Source organism: Manis pentadactyla, chromosome 4, assembly GCF_030020395.1.
Source record: "Manis pentadactyla isolate mManPen7 chromosome 4, mManPen7.hap1, whole genome shotgun sequence".
Classification (NCBI taxonomy): domain Eukaryota; kingdom Metazoa; phylum Chordata; class Mammalia; order Pholidota; family Manidae; genus Manis; species Manis pentadactyla.
This window is the reverse complement of record NC_080022.1, coordinates 25795725-25813697: the sequence shown is the minus strand read 5'-3', so window position 1 is coordinate 25813697 and position 17973 is coordinate 25795725. Positions and strand designations below refer to the sequence as shown.

Here is a 17973-nt window from a genome sequence, read left to right as displayed (position 1 = left end):
CCCTCTATCAAAAACAATCCACAACACCCCTTGGTCATTTTTAAGTCTTACTATCTCAAAAAATGCTGTTGAGATTAATACATTCCTGGCTTCTCTCTCAGGATCTCAAGAGATTCCAAGTCTAAGACAGCCTTGCCCAGTGGAAATTCCTGTGATGGACGATGGAAATGCTTCATATCCACACTGCGCCATATGGGAGCTACCAGCCCCAGGTGGTTACCGAGCACCTGAACTGTGGTTAGTGTGACTAAGAAACTGGGTTTTCAATTTTACTTAATAGATTTAAACTTGAATTGCCATGCATGGCTAATAGTGATGGCACTGACAGTGTGAGTCCAGAGGAAACAGCAAAAGAGGGCAATGAGATTCAGCTCAAACCCTAGAAAAAAATAGGAGCTCAGTGGGATTTCAGAAATGACCTGGATCAGACACCCACCCAGAACCAGGAGGATCACTATCTTGCCCCTGACAAGACAGGGACCTATTTATCTTATTTGCTGATATATTATCAGCCCTAAGACTGTGCCTTGCCCAGCAGGTGCTCAATACACATGTTAAATGAATGAATGAATGAATGAATGAATGAATGAAAGAAAGAGAGAGGAAGAGGAAGAAAGAAAGAAGAGAGTGGCTGTTTGAATACCTAAAATGACAGGGAGCTAATTACATCACGAGCACTGTATTCCACCCCTGACAGCTCCACATGTCAGAAAAATCGCCAGCATAGAGCTGATATCTATCCTTCTGAGGGGAGTTTTAGTAAAAACAGGGGAAACTTCTGGACTTCCACTTTAAGAGCAAGAATCTGGGGTCCCAGCTGTGGAGGGATTCGGCACGCTGACATCCTTATCTCACTCTGCATATCCTTACCTAGTTAAAAAAACCACAGAGGCTGGCACTTGCAATATGCCAACCCTCTCATATGGATCCTCTCATTAAACGCCAAACAGCCCTGTGAGGCAGGACCATTAAAATACCCATTTTAGAGAAGAGGAAACTGAGGTTCAGAGAAGTTAAGCAATTTGCTTAGTAAGTGTTTCAAAGTGTCTGAGTTGTGGTCAGAACCCCCGGGCAGTAAGCCGGGAGCCTGTGACCTTGCACTTCACCTTTCTGCCCGCTCCCTCTGAAAGCCTGTGCCCCTCCACCCCGTCCCTCTACTACACTTCCCCCAGTGGACAGGTAGGACCTGGTGAGGCTAGATGTGGGCACCCAAACCCCAAGATGATGAGCTAAAGTTCAGAAACAGGAGAGCTCACAGGGAGAGCCCAGAAAGGCACCACCCAGGACAGACACCTGTGGGTCAGCATGGCAGAAAATACTCTGGTTTTTGCAGTTGGGGGATCCCTGGGAGGAGAGTGACAGGAAAGAGAAGATGCATGTCCTAGCACGTTTCCAAGCTTTACTCAAAAATATAGCCCAACTACATGAAAAACTGATAACAACTGTAAAATAGAGCTGTGTGCACTGCTCTGAAAACAGCTCCAAGATAGACTCTTTGCTGGCAAAAGCATTGGTAGAACAATGCGCACAGAATGCCCCATTTGTACAAAAAGGTTTGCATGACTAGATACTATGCAAAGATATCTAAGAAAACCAGTAACAGTGATTGCCTCTAAGATATTTTTATTTTGTGCCATGTTCTTATTTTACTTTTCAAATATATGCACATACGTAGCTCTGTCTGAAAGCATCATCTTTGGAACTAGGTGGACTGTACCACTGGTGATGTGTTGGAGGTGATGTGGCTGGGAATCTGTGAGTCAGTCTGCCTCTCATCTCTATTTCATCTCAGGATGCAAAACTCCTACCGCTGAAAAAGCAATTCTGGCCCACCTGATAAAGTAACCTATACCTACAGGCATTTTTCTACCCTCTGGAACATTCTGACATACTTCACATCAGAGGCGCAGCTTGCAGAGAAAAGATGGGGCTCTCCGGGGAGAGAGCAGAGGCCTGGGAGTCTGAGTCTGAGTGTGGGGTCTGCCCACCTGTGTGTGAGGTGCAAGGCTACCCTGAGGATATTCCAGGCTCTCGGCAGCTCTCCTCATGCCCCGAGACACTCAGGAGCTCTGAATGTGTGTGTTTGTGTGTGCACACAGCTTGGTGGCATGTATGTAACTATTTGTGTCTGTGTTAGAATTTTTGTCTCTGCTGTTTTATGTGGCACTGTATTTGTGTGTGTGTGTGTGTGTGTGTGTGTGTGTGTGTGTGTGTGTGTGTGTGCAAGAGCCAGGAAACCATGGTGCCTGGGAGCACGGACCCTGAAACCCAATTCTGCTGCTGTGTTATTGTCACGCAGATATTCATCCCCCACCTACCCAGGGGAGTAAGAGTGCGAGATTTAGTGAACAAAAATACAGGCCATTCAGTTAAATTTGAAATTTCAGATCAACAGCAAATACTTCTTGAATATAAGTATGGTCCATGTAATATTTGGGACATACCTATACTAAAACTTTATTCACCACTGACCTGAAATTTACATTTAACTGGGTGTCTTGTATTTTAACTGACAAACTGCCACGGGAGGACTATGACTCCCCAGCCCCACTGATGCTGGGCAAAGCCACAGGATTTGCTTTGGCAGGTGGAAGGCAGACGCACATTACATGCACTAGGTCCGAGCTGAGGCTCCGACACACATACACACACACACACACACACACACACTCCTGCCATCTAGCATGGCAGGAGCAAAAACTACTGTATATTCAGCATGGGCCCAAAAGGAGGGCATGTGGAAAAGGCCTGAACCCGACCCCAACCCAGCTCAGCCAACCGCAGACCCGTGAGAGAGAAATAAAGATGTATTGTTGAAAGCCCCTGAGAAATGGAGGCTCTCTGTTCCTGAGGCATAAGCTTACTTTTATGTTAACTTTCTAACGTTGGTCAAGTGATTTAATCTCCCTGTGCCTCAGATTCCTCACCTGTAACTTACCTCATAGGGTCGTTGTAAAGTTAAATTTGTTAATGCAGGCAAAGCCCTAGAAAAGGCCTGGAACACAGCAAGGGCTCGGGAAATGCCAGCTGCGGGTAACACCTAGAAATGCTGGCTTGTTCCCACACACAAGGTATTTTTGTGTCTGTTCTCTGGGGCCAAGGGCAGGCCAGAAAGTAGGGCTGGTGGCCGGCTGGTGACCGACAAAGAAAAGGGAGCAGATGTCTGTCTGACCTGAAGGCCTTTGTGGAGCTGGGACAGAGGGGAGGAGGCTGTCTACTCACCTGCTGGGAGTAGCACCCCAGCGGGGGGTGCAGGGTCTGCTGACAGGGCATCCTGGCTGCCCACTGAGGGTACAGGCCCTGGAGAGAAGGGAGAGGCTCAGTGCCTGAGGCAAAGGGCTCCCAGCCACAGAACGGCAGCTGCTCCTCAGCTTCCCGCTCACATGCCTGGACCTCCAGAAACGGCCAAGTCTGACCCTGGCACTACCAGCCGGACCCACCTGGTGCCCAGCCCAGTGGGAACCAGGTGGAGCAAGCACTGCTTACACCATACAGGAAGCCCATGTTCAGCAGGATTCACAGCCCTTTGGGTGGGTATTTACAGTAAGAGCTTCAGGAACCTGATTGCCTCTTGCATCCCAGATCTGCCCCTTAGTGGCAGTGGACCTTGGGCATGTCACTTCACCTCTTTGAGCCTCTTTCCCCTTGTCTGTAAAATTATGTGTATTCCAGCCTGTAAAGCCTAGGAAGGTAGCCAGATTACCTTTGTTGCTGTGTACACTCCTTTTCTAACTGCCTTTCCCCAAATCTTATTCCTGCCCTGAGACATGAGGTGTCCACGACTGTGTGTGTGTGTGTGTCAGCATCCATGTTTCTTTAAGCACATCTGCTCATGCACTTCAGTGTGGGTCTCTGCTGCTGTGTATCTATATGCTCACACATACTCTTGTGTCTGTACCTTATGATGAAGGTTGTTATGAAGACAAATAGGCTAATGCATCTTAGAACTATGTGTCTAGCACATAGTAAGGATTCTATAAACATTAGGTATTTTTAGCACCTCTTACTATCCCCCACTCCCCCCACCACTCAAAGAGGCTCTCTGGCAGCTCAGCAAAATAGGAAGTAGAAAATTTACTCATAAATCTGTCCAGGGTGGCCTTAGGTGTCCATGAGGACACACACACACACACGCAGCAGAACTGTGCTGTGGGGAGGGTCAGCCCATGACCCTTCTACTCTCAGCTTCCTCTACCTGCCAATCCAGAGTTACCTCATAAGATGCAGCTCAGAGCTTTAAGCATCCCTTAGACCAGTATGTCCTTCCGGAACACTCTGAACCCCAAGATGCTGCCTCCATTCTGGACTCAGCTTGTCCTAATTACCAAAGTGTTGATGGGGGATGTTGTGCCCTTGATGACTTCCTCAGAGCCCATGGCCTCCTCATGAAAGGCCCTGGAACCCCTGATAGGGGCTCTGAGGAGAAGCATCCCAGCTGCTCTACTGCCCCGTCTGCAGGTCCCCGAGAGTGTGCGTCCTCTCAAGCCTCCCCTCGCTCTCTGGCCCCATCCGCCTGACACTGACCGTGCTCAATCCCTCCCACCTCCACCAGCCCCTTCACCTGGAACCTGTGCCCCTGCCCCCTTTTTTCCAGGCCCTGCCCCACTTACGACCACAGCCTGGCCTGAACCTGCGCAGGGAGTCAGAGGGATGGGGCTGGCCTGCTTGTCCCCAGCCCACAGTGTGCTCCAAGGCCAGGTTCCAAGTGTCCCTGCTCTGTGTCCACTGTTTTGCTCAGCTCTGCTTTGCACAGTCAACTCCCCTAGGCCGCCATCCTCCCCGCACCTGCCTGGGCCAAGCCTCCCCGAGATCTGCCGAAGACCAGCAGCTACCAGGCCCTGCTTGGTCCTGGGGCGGATTTCAGGAGACGGTGCCATATTCATCAGTGAGAGAGACACTATAGGACTTTAAGGACATTTCTAGCTGCTCAAATTGCAATTCTGTAAAATCGTAAACAAGAGCAAACAAACATTCATTCTTCTCTACTTGAGGCCACGGCTTCTTTCCAAGCACCCTCCCTCCTGGGCTGGGAGCAGAGTTCCTTCATGCCAAGCAGCCTGGGAGCCTCCGGAGCTCCTTGGGGCTGGGGGCTTGGTCTTCCACAGCTCTGTGTCCCTCCACAGTGGAGCTCTGAGTAAACGGGATTTGGGACTTCATCTTTATTCCTAACACCAAGCAGGAGAAGAGATGAGGATAGACTGTCCCCCGTTTCTCCTCTCTGTCTCCTCAAGGTCTGCAGAACTCCCTGACCGTGTTTCCTAGGAAGATCAGGGCTGAATAACAATAAAAATCAACATCTGTATCATATTGCATCAGTCTTACAAAACCCTTTTCCACCCATGGACTCGATCAACCTTGTCACCAAATCAAGTATATGCTCCCACTGTAATTATCATGAGCCCCTTTCCAAGTGAGGAAACTAGGTCTCAGAGCACTTAGCTAACTTGCCCAAGGCCACTCTACTTGGAAGCAGTAGACTTCCTTTAAACCCAACTTTGCCAATTCCAAAACCTGCCTTCTTTTTCTGCCCTTTGAACAGCTGGCTTAAAACCGGAGAGCACTGTGGGATCATGAGAAGGTGGGAGGAGGTGAACTATGCTGTTCTTCTTTACTACCTGGGAGGGTCAGTTTCTATTGCCGACTTTAGCTGGGCCCGTGCAGTGCCCACAGACCTGGAAGCCCCACCAGCCAGGGCTCTCAACTGCTTTTACCCAGAGGCCAGGGCATCCCCAAGTCAGTCCTGCATCGCAAACACCAGCATCTCTGAAAACAAAGCACCTTCATGCTCAGGAAATACGTCCAAATCTCACCCACTTCAAAGTCAAGTCAGAGGAAGTTAACAGAGCAAAGAGATATCATCCCCTTTTTTATAAAGCAACCCATTACAAATCTGCTCTACATGGTGAACCCTGTCAGAGGATTTTAGAGTGACCCCAGTTTACACTAAATACTATTATGCACTTGTTTCTCTTTTAGGGGCGGGGCAGGGTGGGGGGTGCACAGTGCTGGCCATTGATTTGTTCCTGACTTGTATGGAACTTGAGCTCCTTAGTCATCTCTGAATCCCTCATCTAGTTAGTGCGTAGTCTGTAGTCAGTGCAAAGTTAACATTTCTAAAATTGTGTAAGAAAAATGAGTAAATAAATATATGGGTGAGTAGGTAAATAAATGAATAGTGAATGAGCAAACAGAAAAATGCACTGGTAGAGGAATATTGGTGGAGTTGGTGAATCAATGAGTATATGAACAGGGCATTTCTCTCAAGACCTGTGCAAGGACAGTGTATTATAGATGCAGAACTGACCCACTTTGATACCCCTTAGAGCACACTTCATTACAACCTCTCCTCAGTGGTGGGCGGGAGGCTTTCTGTCCCATGAGAGGAGAGGATGTGCATGTGCTCTCTTGAGCAAACAAAAAAAAGATTTAAAAACAAAACTTTGAGAGAAAAATAAAGAGACTTTGTTAAACTCCCTTAGCTCCTACTGAAGCTTCTGGAGCTAAGCCTGTTGGAACAGCTCAGAGAGGCTTTCCATGGAGTAGAGAAGACCCGCCTTCTGCCCTGGACATCTAAGTGATAAGGCTTATGCTGAGCTGTAAAGGAGGAGATGACTCAGGGACCCACGGGGTAGTGGGAGGGGAAGGGCCACAGAGACAGGGCAAGAAGATTTTCAGGTGTGTATTCTTCTCCGTTTGCCCTCTGCATGTTTGCTGGGCCAGGCTGGAACAGCCAACCCCCTAGGAAGGCCCCACAAGTTGGGGTGCATTCCTGACTCCCCCTATGCCTACATGTTGTCTTGGAGAGGAGCCAGGGAGGAGAACAGGAGCCTGAGAAATTTTAGACAGTGAACATTCAACGTTCCTGGAGAAACTGAACATTACCTAAATGGACTATCTGGGCTACTGAATTGAACTAAGGCTTAAACCAGAGTGGACATTTATGATTTTTCTCCCTCCTTCTGCCCAGTGGAAGTTTAAGTTAAATAGACAAACGATAGAAACTACACTTTCCCTCCATAAATAAGTTCTGTGAGTAAAATATCCAGTCCTGCTACAAGTGCTACACCATCCCTTTCTGTCTGGCTACTAATTCTTTTTTAGCTATGAGCCCAAGACCAAGAATGGGCACCAAGCCACTTCAGTTGGTGCAAACTAAGGCTGCCCAGATGTGGTTTAAATAAGGTGGCCATGTGATTTATCACCCATACCGGGACACTAGTGCATGGAAGAGGGGGTGATTAATAATTAAGCTGGAACTAAAGACCTAAATGGGGACTGTCCCAAGTACCCGAGGATGCATGTCATCCAAGGGTTAAGGAAGACATAGGAGATGGGTGGGAACAAGGACTAGCCGTCATCCTATCCTGGGGGCCTAAGCACTTAACTGGAGAAAACTAGCAAAGCAGCTCTGGAACACACAGTATAGAGTGAACTGGAACTTAGACAACAGAAAACTAGAGATATGTAGGCACATGCATGCGTGTGTGTTGCCAAGTAGTTGGTCTGATGTGGCCACAATGAAGAAAGTAACTAACAAGTCTAAGGGCTGTTTGTGAATGAGGCTCCCTGTAAGCCACGGCTTCCCCATGGCTGGAGCGCACAGGGATGGCACCCGGAGCGCCAGGCCAGGACCTGCTTACTCACCTGATACTGCGGGAAGGTGGAGTGATTGGTGAACACAGGAGGTGGCGCATAGTTCAGGCTGAGCCAGAGCGGCTGGGTCAGGGGTGTGGCAGAGGGCAAGGCTGTGGCACAGTGTTGGGTGAAAACCTTCCCCGTGTGCTTGAGGTTGTTCTTGGCAGCCACCGTCACAGGCGTGTTAGCTGTAAGTCACAGGAGAGGGAGAGCATTTCAGGGCTTGAGGCAGGAGCAGCCAGGATGCCTGCAGCACCCTGAAGGGCCCCAGGGTTCATGTTTTCGGAGGCCATGTCCTTTGAGCTCCAAGAGGGCCCTTCACAGTTCAGGTGAATTTCCAACTAGAGGAAAACATCATTAGTTCACACCTGGCCAGTTTGGAAGGGGTGACAGCCCCAGCATGGCCTGGCGTGGAGCTTCTCTCATCATTATTCCCTACCAAAGGAGGCAATTTAGCGATAGAATGCACCAGACCAGACAGTGAGGGCTGAACGTCACCGACGTACAAAACCAAATTCTTTCAAGTGCTGTAGAAAAATCCAGTTTTATATAAACAATTGCTGTGCCATCGGAACTCATTCTTATGAAATTATTAAAGCAACCTCCTGAGCACATGTGCTCTGCAACACTGAGGACGGTGCACAGGTTGGTGTATCTATATTGGGATCATTCTTTAAAGTACTTAAAACACTATATAATATGTTTGGTGTAACCCAAATTAGGTTGATTGAGATTTGGTTGTTTCAGGATATGAATCCTGGATTCTCACCTCAGAGGTATGTCTTGGGGGCTTACAGAATCAGAGATGGGACCTCAGTTTCCCTTATTGTCATCTTTTTTGGGGAAGGAGTTTTGACAGAAACAGTTGTAGGAGGGCAAGGGAGAGAAAGCAGGGACACAGACAATCTTGATGGAGAAACAACCTCAAGGATGGATTTTTGTTTGGTGTGAGCAACCTGAAGGGATGACATATGCTGGGTCAGGACTGTATTCAGACTGACCACTAAAAACGCCCATGTGACCCCTGAAAGCCAACTGCATTTCTATAGCAATTATATTCCCAATAAGGGACATAGGGAGAAGGTCATTTCCCCCATTTTCCGGGTTCAAAAACGGACACCCAGAAGAAACCCGTGACCTGCCCATGGATGAAACCATGTGTCGGCAGGGCCACTCTGGGGCCTCTGAGGGCTGCTGGGTCCCATCCTCCACAGACTCCCCGAGGCAGGGGCAGCTCACTTTTCGGATCCAGCCTATCCACCTCCACTTTGCTGCGAAGCTTCAGCTGCCCACTTGGGTTCTTGATGGTCCCAAGAAACTCATAGCCCAGGGTCTTCTCAGCTGGACACGCAGGCTTCTTGACTGCCAGGGCCATGGATATGGGGCCCACTGGCTCGCTGCAACCCTCCTTGCCAGAGGAGTCCTTCTTGCTCTGGGACTGCTGGTTGGGAAGGAGGCTCTCTCGGCCCTTGGTCGGCTCCTTGGTGCCAGGGTTCTGTTCTACAGCAGGAAGGAAACTGAGTCAATGGCTCTGAAAGGCCAAGTGCTGGCTGCCAGATACACCTTTCTGTGGACTAAGGGAGGGGTCCTCCATAGCATGCACCTCTGGGGTCTCTCTCCTAGCCAAACACAAGCCCAGTCTGTTCCCTGGAGACGTCGCTGACCGCTGCCCATCCTGACCTGCCCCTCTCATCCATCCATCTATCCATCCATCTGCCCAGTCCTTCTTCCTTCCATCATTCCTTTCTTCTTCCCACCCAAACACCTTCCTTTTCATCTTTTCTTCCCCCTCTCCCTTGCCCCTCCTCTCCTTCCTTTCTACCTTTTTTCTTTCATCTCTCCCTCATTTTTCCCTCCCTTCCTTCTTTCCAACCATGCAGAGTGCCAGGCTCAGGACACAAAGCTGACTTGGACACAGTCCTTGCCTTCACGGAGCACCGGGCTTAGCGGGGAAATGCATGTTCCTGCAGAGCCTGTGACCTGAGCCGCGGGCGGGCCCCTCCCCATGCACCCCACTCCTCACAGGTGATTCAGCTCCGTTGGCAGCACCAGGCCCTGACCCGAGTGGCAGGGACACTGTGATGAGTCACAGCCAGACTCAGCCCTGCAGGAGCGCACAACAAGGAGGAAGAGAGAGACAGACCCAGAAATAGCTCCAGGACAAGGCAGATGGGGACCACGAGGTGACAGAGGGACACAGTGGGAGAAGAGGGTGGCTGCCACAGCTTCTGTCTGAGAGGGTCATAGCCCTTCCAGAAGTAAGTGGGCTTTCAGGGAGGCCTTCCATTAGGGACACAGGGGTGGGGGAGGGCGCACGGCAGGCGAGGGTGGCTGCAGGCCAAGTGCAGGGCCATCAGACACATAGTGTGTCACTAGATATGGCCAGTGCTGGGTTCAGGTGCCTCTCCAGAGAGCACAAGGGTCCTCCCATGTGAGGATACCATCTGACTGTCACGGGCCCCTTCACAGCAATGGTTTTCACCCACATCCTTTTTAGCAGTGGAACTCTTTCTTCAAACCAAATTAAGTGTGGGGGGATTATACATAAATGTGTTTGTCTGTTTTGTAAGGGGTTTCCCCCTGAAGCAGGGAAGGCCTTGCTCCCCCAGCACTCTTACTCCTTCCCCAGTCCAGGAACTTGCAGGCACCTATGTTGCTGGGCTGGGACACACAGCAGGCCCCCTGGATCATTCCAGAAGGACGGGTGCCCAGTTTACTAGCTGGGGGCAGATCTGATCCCACCAGCTCTTGCCTCCCCCAAGCCCAGGGACCTTCCAGCGGGTCTGGACAGACCTGGGCCTGCCCTCCCAGTGCCAGCCCAGCAAAGGAAAGAGCTGCTCTAGCCTGAGCCAATTTAGGAGAAAATGACATTTTTAGCAAAACATGTCCCTAGAGTTTCTTCCATGAGTTTCTTTGGTTGCCAAGTTTAGCCCCCAGCCACTGTGCAAAAATAACAGTACCCACTAATAATAGCCCTTTCCCCAGAGACCCACACACCTGCAGTCTCTCACACCTCCAGTCACCTTAAACACGCTTGCCGTGTGCTCGTCTCCAAAGCTCCCTCATCCTACGTCTGTGCACACAGACACGCACATTCCTGCCTGTCACTCCTCTGACTTATTTGCATGTGCACAACTACTTCACACAAGGTGGACGCACACACAAATGCAGACACACAGGCACACACAGACATACTCCCATCTGCATTTTCTCTGACAAATACACTTACACCTTTGAAACTCCCTTTGACACACCTCTGCCCACACATGTGTACACACAGGCACACAAATGGTGGGGAGAGTGGTTGGGACACTACCTCCAACCCAGAAGCCACCTCTGCACCCTGGAGAAGCAGAGAGGAAGGTCCCCTCCCTCCAGGGCCTCATTCCTCTCAGCCATATGGCCTGTGTCCCCAAAGAGCCCTCTGGCTCCTAGAGGCCCTCCCAGGCCCAGAGTCGGCTTGCTGCCCACATCTCTGACTCCTTGGCCTTCCTATAGTACTCCAGAACACAGCACATCCTCTAGGGTGACTGGTTCCTATTTTCGCAGGGAGATGGATATGGGGCCCCCCAAGACAGGCATCTCTCAGTTATCCATCCCTGCTGACAGGCTGGGGGAAATTTTTCTTTTGGTGGACATGAACATGGTCCACTCTCCTAGTGACTGCTGACTGTTCACGGGGCGGCTGCCACCAGTCTGTCTTCTTGGAACCCCCAAGTCTGAGTGACTGGATCCGAATAGGCACAAAATGCGGAACTGGGAGTCAGGAGGGGGAGACATGGGAGGTGGCTGGCTGGATCTCCTGGGAAGGCTGTGAACTCCTCGATTAGGGATGGAAATGTACTTTTCTAAGGCCCTGGGGCCCCAGGGCACAAATCCCAGCGCCAACAGTCTGGACTGCACCTGGAGCATTTATACATTCACCCACCTGCCCCAGAGACAGGACCAGGCTCATTTGTGGTCAGAAAGGGCATCTTCCCTGGAAGCCAAATGACTGGAGCTGCCAGTCTGCTTTCTCTCCTATCCAGCTTAAACTCCCCATGCCGCAGGGAGGTTCACCCGGGACTCAGCTAGGACAGCGCCTTCAATGTACCCTGGGTGCCTGCTGGACTCAAAAACCAAGCCAGTTACCAAACCTGCCTATACATGCTGTTCTGCAGGAAGTCCCTGATGACCCTATTCTCAAAGCATGCTGGGATCGAGGCCACACGCTTGCTTACACAAGTGGTACTCTAGTCTCAGGCATCCAGCAGAGGCCTGTGGGCGCTAGAAGCAGCTGGTACCTGGGAGCTGCACCCACCAGAGGCCTCTTGATTCTACTCTGTACAAAGATGCCTCACGTGTTTGCTACCACCATGAATGGCTTTCTGGTAAGTTTCTCCTCCCTGTAGGCCCCTGTGCTCTCAGCCCCACTCACCCATCAAGTGATGCCTCTCCACGGCACAGTCTGCCTTGGGCTTGGAGCAGATCTTGGCAAACACTGGGAGCTGCCTCCTCAGAATAGGGAGCTTATCCGGGCCTGTGGGAGGAGGGAGGGGTGGCAGGAGCAGGCATGGACCCAGCCCCGAAGGCTCCCTGGGTCCGGGGCCACTGAACATGCTGTTCTGCAGGAAGTCCTTGATGAGCCTCATCTCCTCCTGCACCTTCTTGTTGTCTGCGGCCTTGGATGCTTCGGTGGACTTCAGTGGGAACTGGGCCAGCAGTTTGCTGATCTCCGAGTTGGAGGCACCCAGGCTGTGACCCCCATCCTCTGTCCCCTTGGCACAGTTGATCTTGGCAGCACACAGGTTGCCCGTGACCGCAGGCATGGCAGAATTGCAGTCTTGCCTACTGCCGATATCAGACACGGCCACCTTTGGCTCCAGAAACTTGTCACTGGTAATAACGGGAGCCTGTGAGCATCCACTGCTGCCTGCCACCAGAGGAGGCATGAGAAGGGAGGGAGCTGGCTGTCTAGGCCCCTCTGGAGAGCCTCCGGGTGCCTCCAGGTCTCCTGAGCTCTCTGTGACCAAGACGAGGTACTCTTTGGTGAGGCTCAAGAACTCCTGCTCCACCAACCGGGAGATATCATCTTTGCCATGGTTGAGCTCCAGAGCTCTGCTAACAGGTCAGAAAGACAGACGGTTTTAGTGCCAGCTCACTGGGGGTGACTGCATCAGGGCCCAGGCCCCAAGGAAAAGGAATGGAGAAAACGTATTTCTAGGTAAGAGAAACCTGTTTTTCTCAAGAGAGGATATGGGCAGGCAGTGGTTTCCCAAGAAGTTCCTAAGCCACGCTAGGGGGTGCAGAACCAAGAGCACAATTCTGGGAATCGGGACACCTGGGTCCTCTCCCAATAGCATGTCTTGATGAATGAGCTGAGCCTTAACTTCAGTCCATTCTTCCTGGTTTAGTTGTGCCCAGGGCCTGAAGCAATAAAACACCCAGTGGCAGGGGGCGAGGAGTGAGCCAGCAGCTCCGAGCACGGAGTCCAGAGCACTGAGGCTGAGCCGGAGGAAGCCCCCAGTTTCACTGCAGCATGGCAGTGGCAGAAGGGCAGTGGAGGGAAGAGCTAGAGCTCACGGAATTCATGGCCCTGGCCAGGGTTGCTCAGCATCTCAGCACCCCTGTCTCTTCATCAAATTTACAGGAATATCACAGGTGCAAAGCACTTTGGACAGTGCCTGACACAGACTGAGGGCAACACAAATGTCAGCCAGTATGTCCACATTCGTGTCAGCCTGGCTGGGCCCCTGGATCCTGGATTCCACACTGTGGCCCCATGGATACTGTGTTCACCCTGGCTGGTATGGCCCTCTGACCAAACCTTGGCTTCTGACTGAGCCCCGCTTCCTGGGAGCCCTTGGTTGGTCCCTGTACCTATTCACAAGCATCTCCCTATATCTAAACACTGGCCTTTAACTGAATCTCAGACCCTGGGCCTCTAGCTGGACTCTTGATGGCCTGCGCCAGCCTGATAGGGCCTTATGGTTCTGTGGGTTGTAAGCTCCTGGTTGATGGCTCTCTCCAGGTGTAGGAGAGGATGGCAATCCTTCCAGACTGGCTTGTGACTCAGCCTGCCCCACCGGCCTCCTTGGCAAGGGGACCCTGTCCTCCCTGGAACTCCCAGGAGAACCATGGCTACCTAGCTTAAAGCCATCTGCTATCCCTACTCGATGGGGTCTTGTGAGGGGTAGAGGTTGTGGTCTACACAGAACATTCTGGAAACTGCTCAGTGCTCTGCCTCTAGGAGAAGGTAGTGAAGATGGTGAAGATGAGGCAGCAGGAAAAGCTAAAGCACCCCATGAGCAGACCTCTGCATTTGGGGAGGGCCTGGCACACTCCAGCTCTAACAACCCATCCTAAGGGCCCAGTGGTCCCCAGAATGGTGATCACAGAATGCCCCCAGTAAGAACGTGTCTTCCCGGTAATGCTCTTTCTGTATGAGCACGTGCACACACACAGAGGCACCAAATGACTCAGATGTCACCACACACAGGGCCAGGGGAAGGGTCACTGCATTGACAACCCATCAGAATGGGCACAGGCTATGGTTCCAGAGGCTTCCTGCCATGCTGAGCACTAATCCCTTAGTTGCTGGGTCCTGATAAGACACAGAGGTTCCCGGGGAAGGGGCTGGTGGCCAGGGCACTTGGGGTGCACGGGGAAGAGCTAAAGATGTTTGGGAGTGTGTCACTATTCTAACAAGCATGACAGCTCGGCCTCCTGAGCACCAGCCCCCCGCGCAGCCTTGCTGAGAGGCAGAGAGCAGAGCAGAGGAAAATATCTTCCACCAAAGGGGCCTGGGTCTCAGTCAGGCTCTCCTGCCTGTTTCATGTCAGCCCCAGGGACCTCAGGGACCTCCCCTGTAACATGGGTATGGCACTGATGGCACCCACCTTGTGGGGGGTGTGGGAACTTGGTGAGGTCAGCCACGTGCGAGCTCAGGACAGTGCCATGCACCCAGGAAGCTCTCCCACAAGTTGGCTGAGAGCCCTGGAAGCTCCTGGTGGGCCAGCAAGCCTGTGTGCAGACAAGGCCAGCCTCTCCTCTTGCTTTTCCCTCTCCTCCATGCTCTCTTTCCTTCCCCTCCCGCCTGCCCACTCTCCTCTCCCTTCCTTTCCTCCTCCCCATGTCTAGACTTAGTCTATAAATAGGCCCCACTTTCACTGCCACATCCCTGCAAACAATCGGAATAAAGAGGCTGCCAGCCCAGGGTCCCAAGTTTTAGATCCCCACCCTCTCTTCCTCTTCATCCTCCTCCTCAAAGGGAACAGGTGAGTCTCAAGTCAGAGAAACCAAACATTTGTAGTGTTTGCCTCTTCTCCCCACAAAACCTTGCAAAGCAAGTTAGATACCAATAAATTTTCTGAATTATAAAGACTTCCTATAGTTACGGTAATTTTTAAAATTTGTGATGATGGTATCATGGTTATACTTTAACAATAACCACAAAAAACAGTCCCTGTCTCTTAGAGATACTTAGTAAAGTATTCACAGATAAAGTTATGTCTAGGATTTGCTTTAAACTTAATCTAGCAGGACAAGGGAAAAGATGGAGGTTTAACAGAGGAAACAAGGTGGGCCACATGTTGATCATCACTAGGGCTGGGCAAGAGGTACGTGGGTTCATCACACACTCTTTGCTCTGCTTTTGTCTGTGTTTAGTTTCTGTTTTGTTTTGTTAAATAAAAATGTTATGCAATAGATGCACATAGAAAAGTCTCATCACTAAATCCTTTAAAGTACCAGCTGCCAGGAGAAGTCAGAGTGGATTGTAAAAGACCCACAGGGCCCCAGAATCCATGCACCAAAAACCAGCCCATGGGGGGGTCCTTTCTCAGCACCTTTGAGGACACTCCTACTCCTCCCAAACCCAGTCAGGATGAGGGAGGAACCCAGCAAGACCTGGGCATGAATCCCTACTCATAGTCCTGGGTCACTCTCCGCTGGACACATCAAGCAGTCAATGGGACTCTAAGGAAACTGGCATTCCCAGAATGAGGGTGTGCAGGGCTAAGAACAGAGGGGGGCCTCTGTGTGCCTCTGAAGGCTGCCCCAGAGTACCCAGCCTTCTCCAGGACAACCTCTGCAAACTCCTATTTCCTTGGCATCTGTCCTAAATCCTCTACAGGCCAGACAGGGAGCAAAGCACCCACAGTGAGTCCTCTCCACACCCCTGGGTAATAGACAGCTTCATCCCCACTTCACAGATGGAAAAAACGAGCCTGCAAAGAGTCTTGATTAATGAAAAGGCCAGTGTGGGGATGTGGACGGGTAGAATCCAGCTTCCTTTCCCGGGACAGTCACCCAGCGAGGTCTCCCTGCTCCGTGCCGAGGCTTTGTTCCCCAGTTCCAATGCAACCAAGGGTTTGGCTGGTTCATCCCATCACACCAGCCTCACAGGGAGGATCACCATGGTGAATCCTGAGCCCGTCATCCGTGGCATTAGCTGTCCCTGACAGCACCATGTGAGCTGCATATCTGATGAGCACAACTTCCGGGTCTTCCGCTAATTTATGGATAGAAATGTTGAATGGCAGAGAGATCAGGGCTGAACCTTGGAGGCACTGCTGAGAGTTCCCGCCGCCCACCAAGTCTGACAGTAATCCTGGATCAACACTTCAGGGGAAATGAATCCATCCAGTCACTATCCCCCCATCTCCACTCCTCCAAGGCAGCCTTCATCAAACACCTCGCCATACGTGATTCACACACCATCACGAGTCCCTGATCAAGGGCCTCCTCCTTACTGGTCCCCTCCACACCCAAGAAAACCAGATTCATTTGCTTTTATTTGTTCTAGCAAACTGCATGCCCACAGAGAGGATATTCTCAGAATTCCGATTTACACATAGGATAAAATCCAAACTTCTTTCTGACCCTGTCACCTCCACCTGCTTTGACTCCCCCTTCTTCCAGCTGCTCTGTGGCCTTTGATGTTCTGTGACATGCCAAGTCCATTCCAGCCCCTGGGCCTTTGCTTCTCCTGTGGAATGCTAGCTCATGCCTTGACTGCCTTTTTCTCATCACTCAAGCCTCAGTTCAGTTTCATATTCTCAACGTAGCCTTTCCTGCCCATTTTCTAAAAGTGTCCCCCTCCACCACTGACTAGGCACTCTCTGCTCCATCAGTCTGTTTCTTTTCTTCATACTATTTACCACCATCCCACAGCATCTTTTGTATGCCTTACTCCCCACAATAATATACACCCTGAGGGCAGGGACTGTACCTTGTTCTCTGCAGAGGCCTTGGGGCCTAAAGCAGTGCTTGGCATATTACTCCAGCTCAGCAAGTATTTGTTGAATAATGAATGAATCAGCCAGTGAGCTGTCTTCACCCTCTTGTCCATCTTTTGGCACTCTGGAAGTCAAGAGCTCTGGTGCCAAAGACTGCCCAACTTCTTGCTCTGGTTGCAAACTGCCTGGCCTTGATTCCATTTCCTGGCCTCCCATCTCATGCCCCATCTCTAGCCTGGCATCCCTGTGCGCTGCTCAGATGACGCTGATCACCCTGCTTAGCCCAGGCCGAAGAAGCCCCAACCCGAGCAAGGCATTCCCACAACAGGCCCCATGTAGAGATCACCTGACTCTGAGCTGCCACCTGGGAGCTCACAGAAAGATTTCTCATTCTCCTCACAACTTTGCAGGGCTCAGCATCGAGCTTGCTCAGCTGTACTTCCTGGAGTCTATGCTTTTCTTTCTTCCTAAGAAGTTTTGCCGAGGCTGGCACCTCTCCTGTGCTATTTGCTTTCCTTTTGAGTTAGTAAAAACCATATAATCTGCCACAGACTCTATCTCAGTGAATCATGCAGGGAGGTTAACCCAGCTCCTGGGTGCTGACAAAGGAAGCAAGTGAGAATTGGGGCTGTGGCTCTGGCTGCTGCCACCACCCCTGTTTTCTTTGCCCACCTCCAGAAATGACAGGTGTCTGGTGGTGGCTCTGCCTGCGGGTGCTGTGCATTATTTCTGCATTTGCAGTGTACAGAGTCATAAAAATAAAGGCTACTGACTGGCTGGCACCCCTTTCCAGAATAATGACTAAGCAAGCATGCTGGTAGCTCCCCAACAGCAGTTCTGTGTACACGATAACACAGAGCAAAGATGAAAACTGCTATTCATCTAAGCCAAACAACAGAAAAATGCAAGCAGAAAATTGTTAGTGCTGGAAGAGGACACCAAAACAAATATTTTCTTCCCACTGTGGCATTTCAGACCAACAGCAAACCTGGTTGCCAGGCCCAGTGCCCGGGTCACATGGCTGATTGGAGAGGGAAATGAGTGAAGGGCTCTGGTCCGGCACAGACCTGGGAGTGAGTGGTGGTCCACCCACAGGCTGGCCTCACAACTGTGGGTGGGA

General features: G+C 51.1%; 1 protein-coding gene across 1 annotated transcript in view; it reads right to left on the bottom strand.

The window, feature by feature from the left end:
• The window catches only part of C4H1orf94 (chromosome 4 C1orf94 homolog), a 34370-nt gene that overhangs the window by 2972 nt on the left and 13425 nt on the right, over positions 1-17973 (bottom strand). The window contains exons 3-6 of the mRNA XM_057499446.1: positions 12053-12732; positions 8875-9135; positions 7645-7823; positions 3223-3300 (exon numbers count right to left, since the gene is read on the bottom strand). Coding sequence (XP_057355429.1) covers positions 3223-3300; positions 7645-7823; positions 8875-9135; positions 12053-12732 — 1198 coding nt within the window. The remainder of the gene's footprint in view (positions 1-3222; positions 3301-7644; positions 7824-8874; positions 9136-12052; positions 12733-17973) is intronic.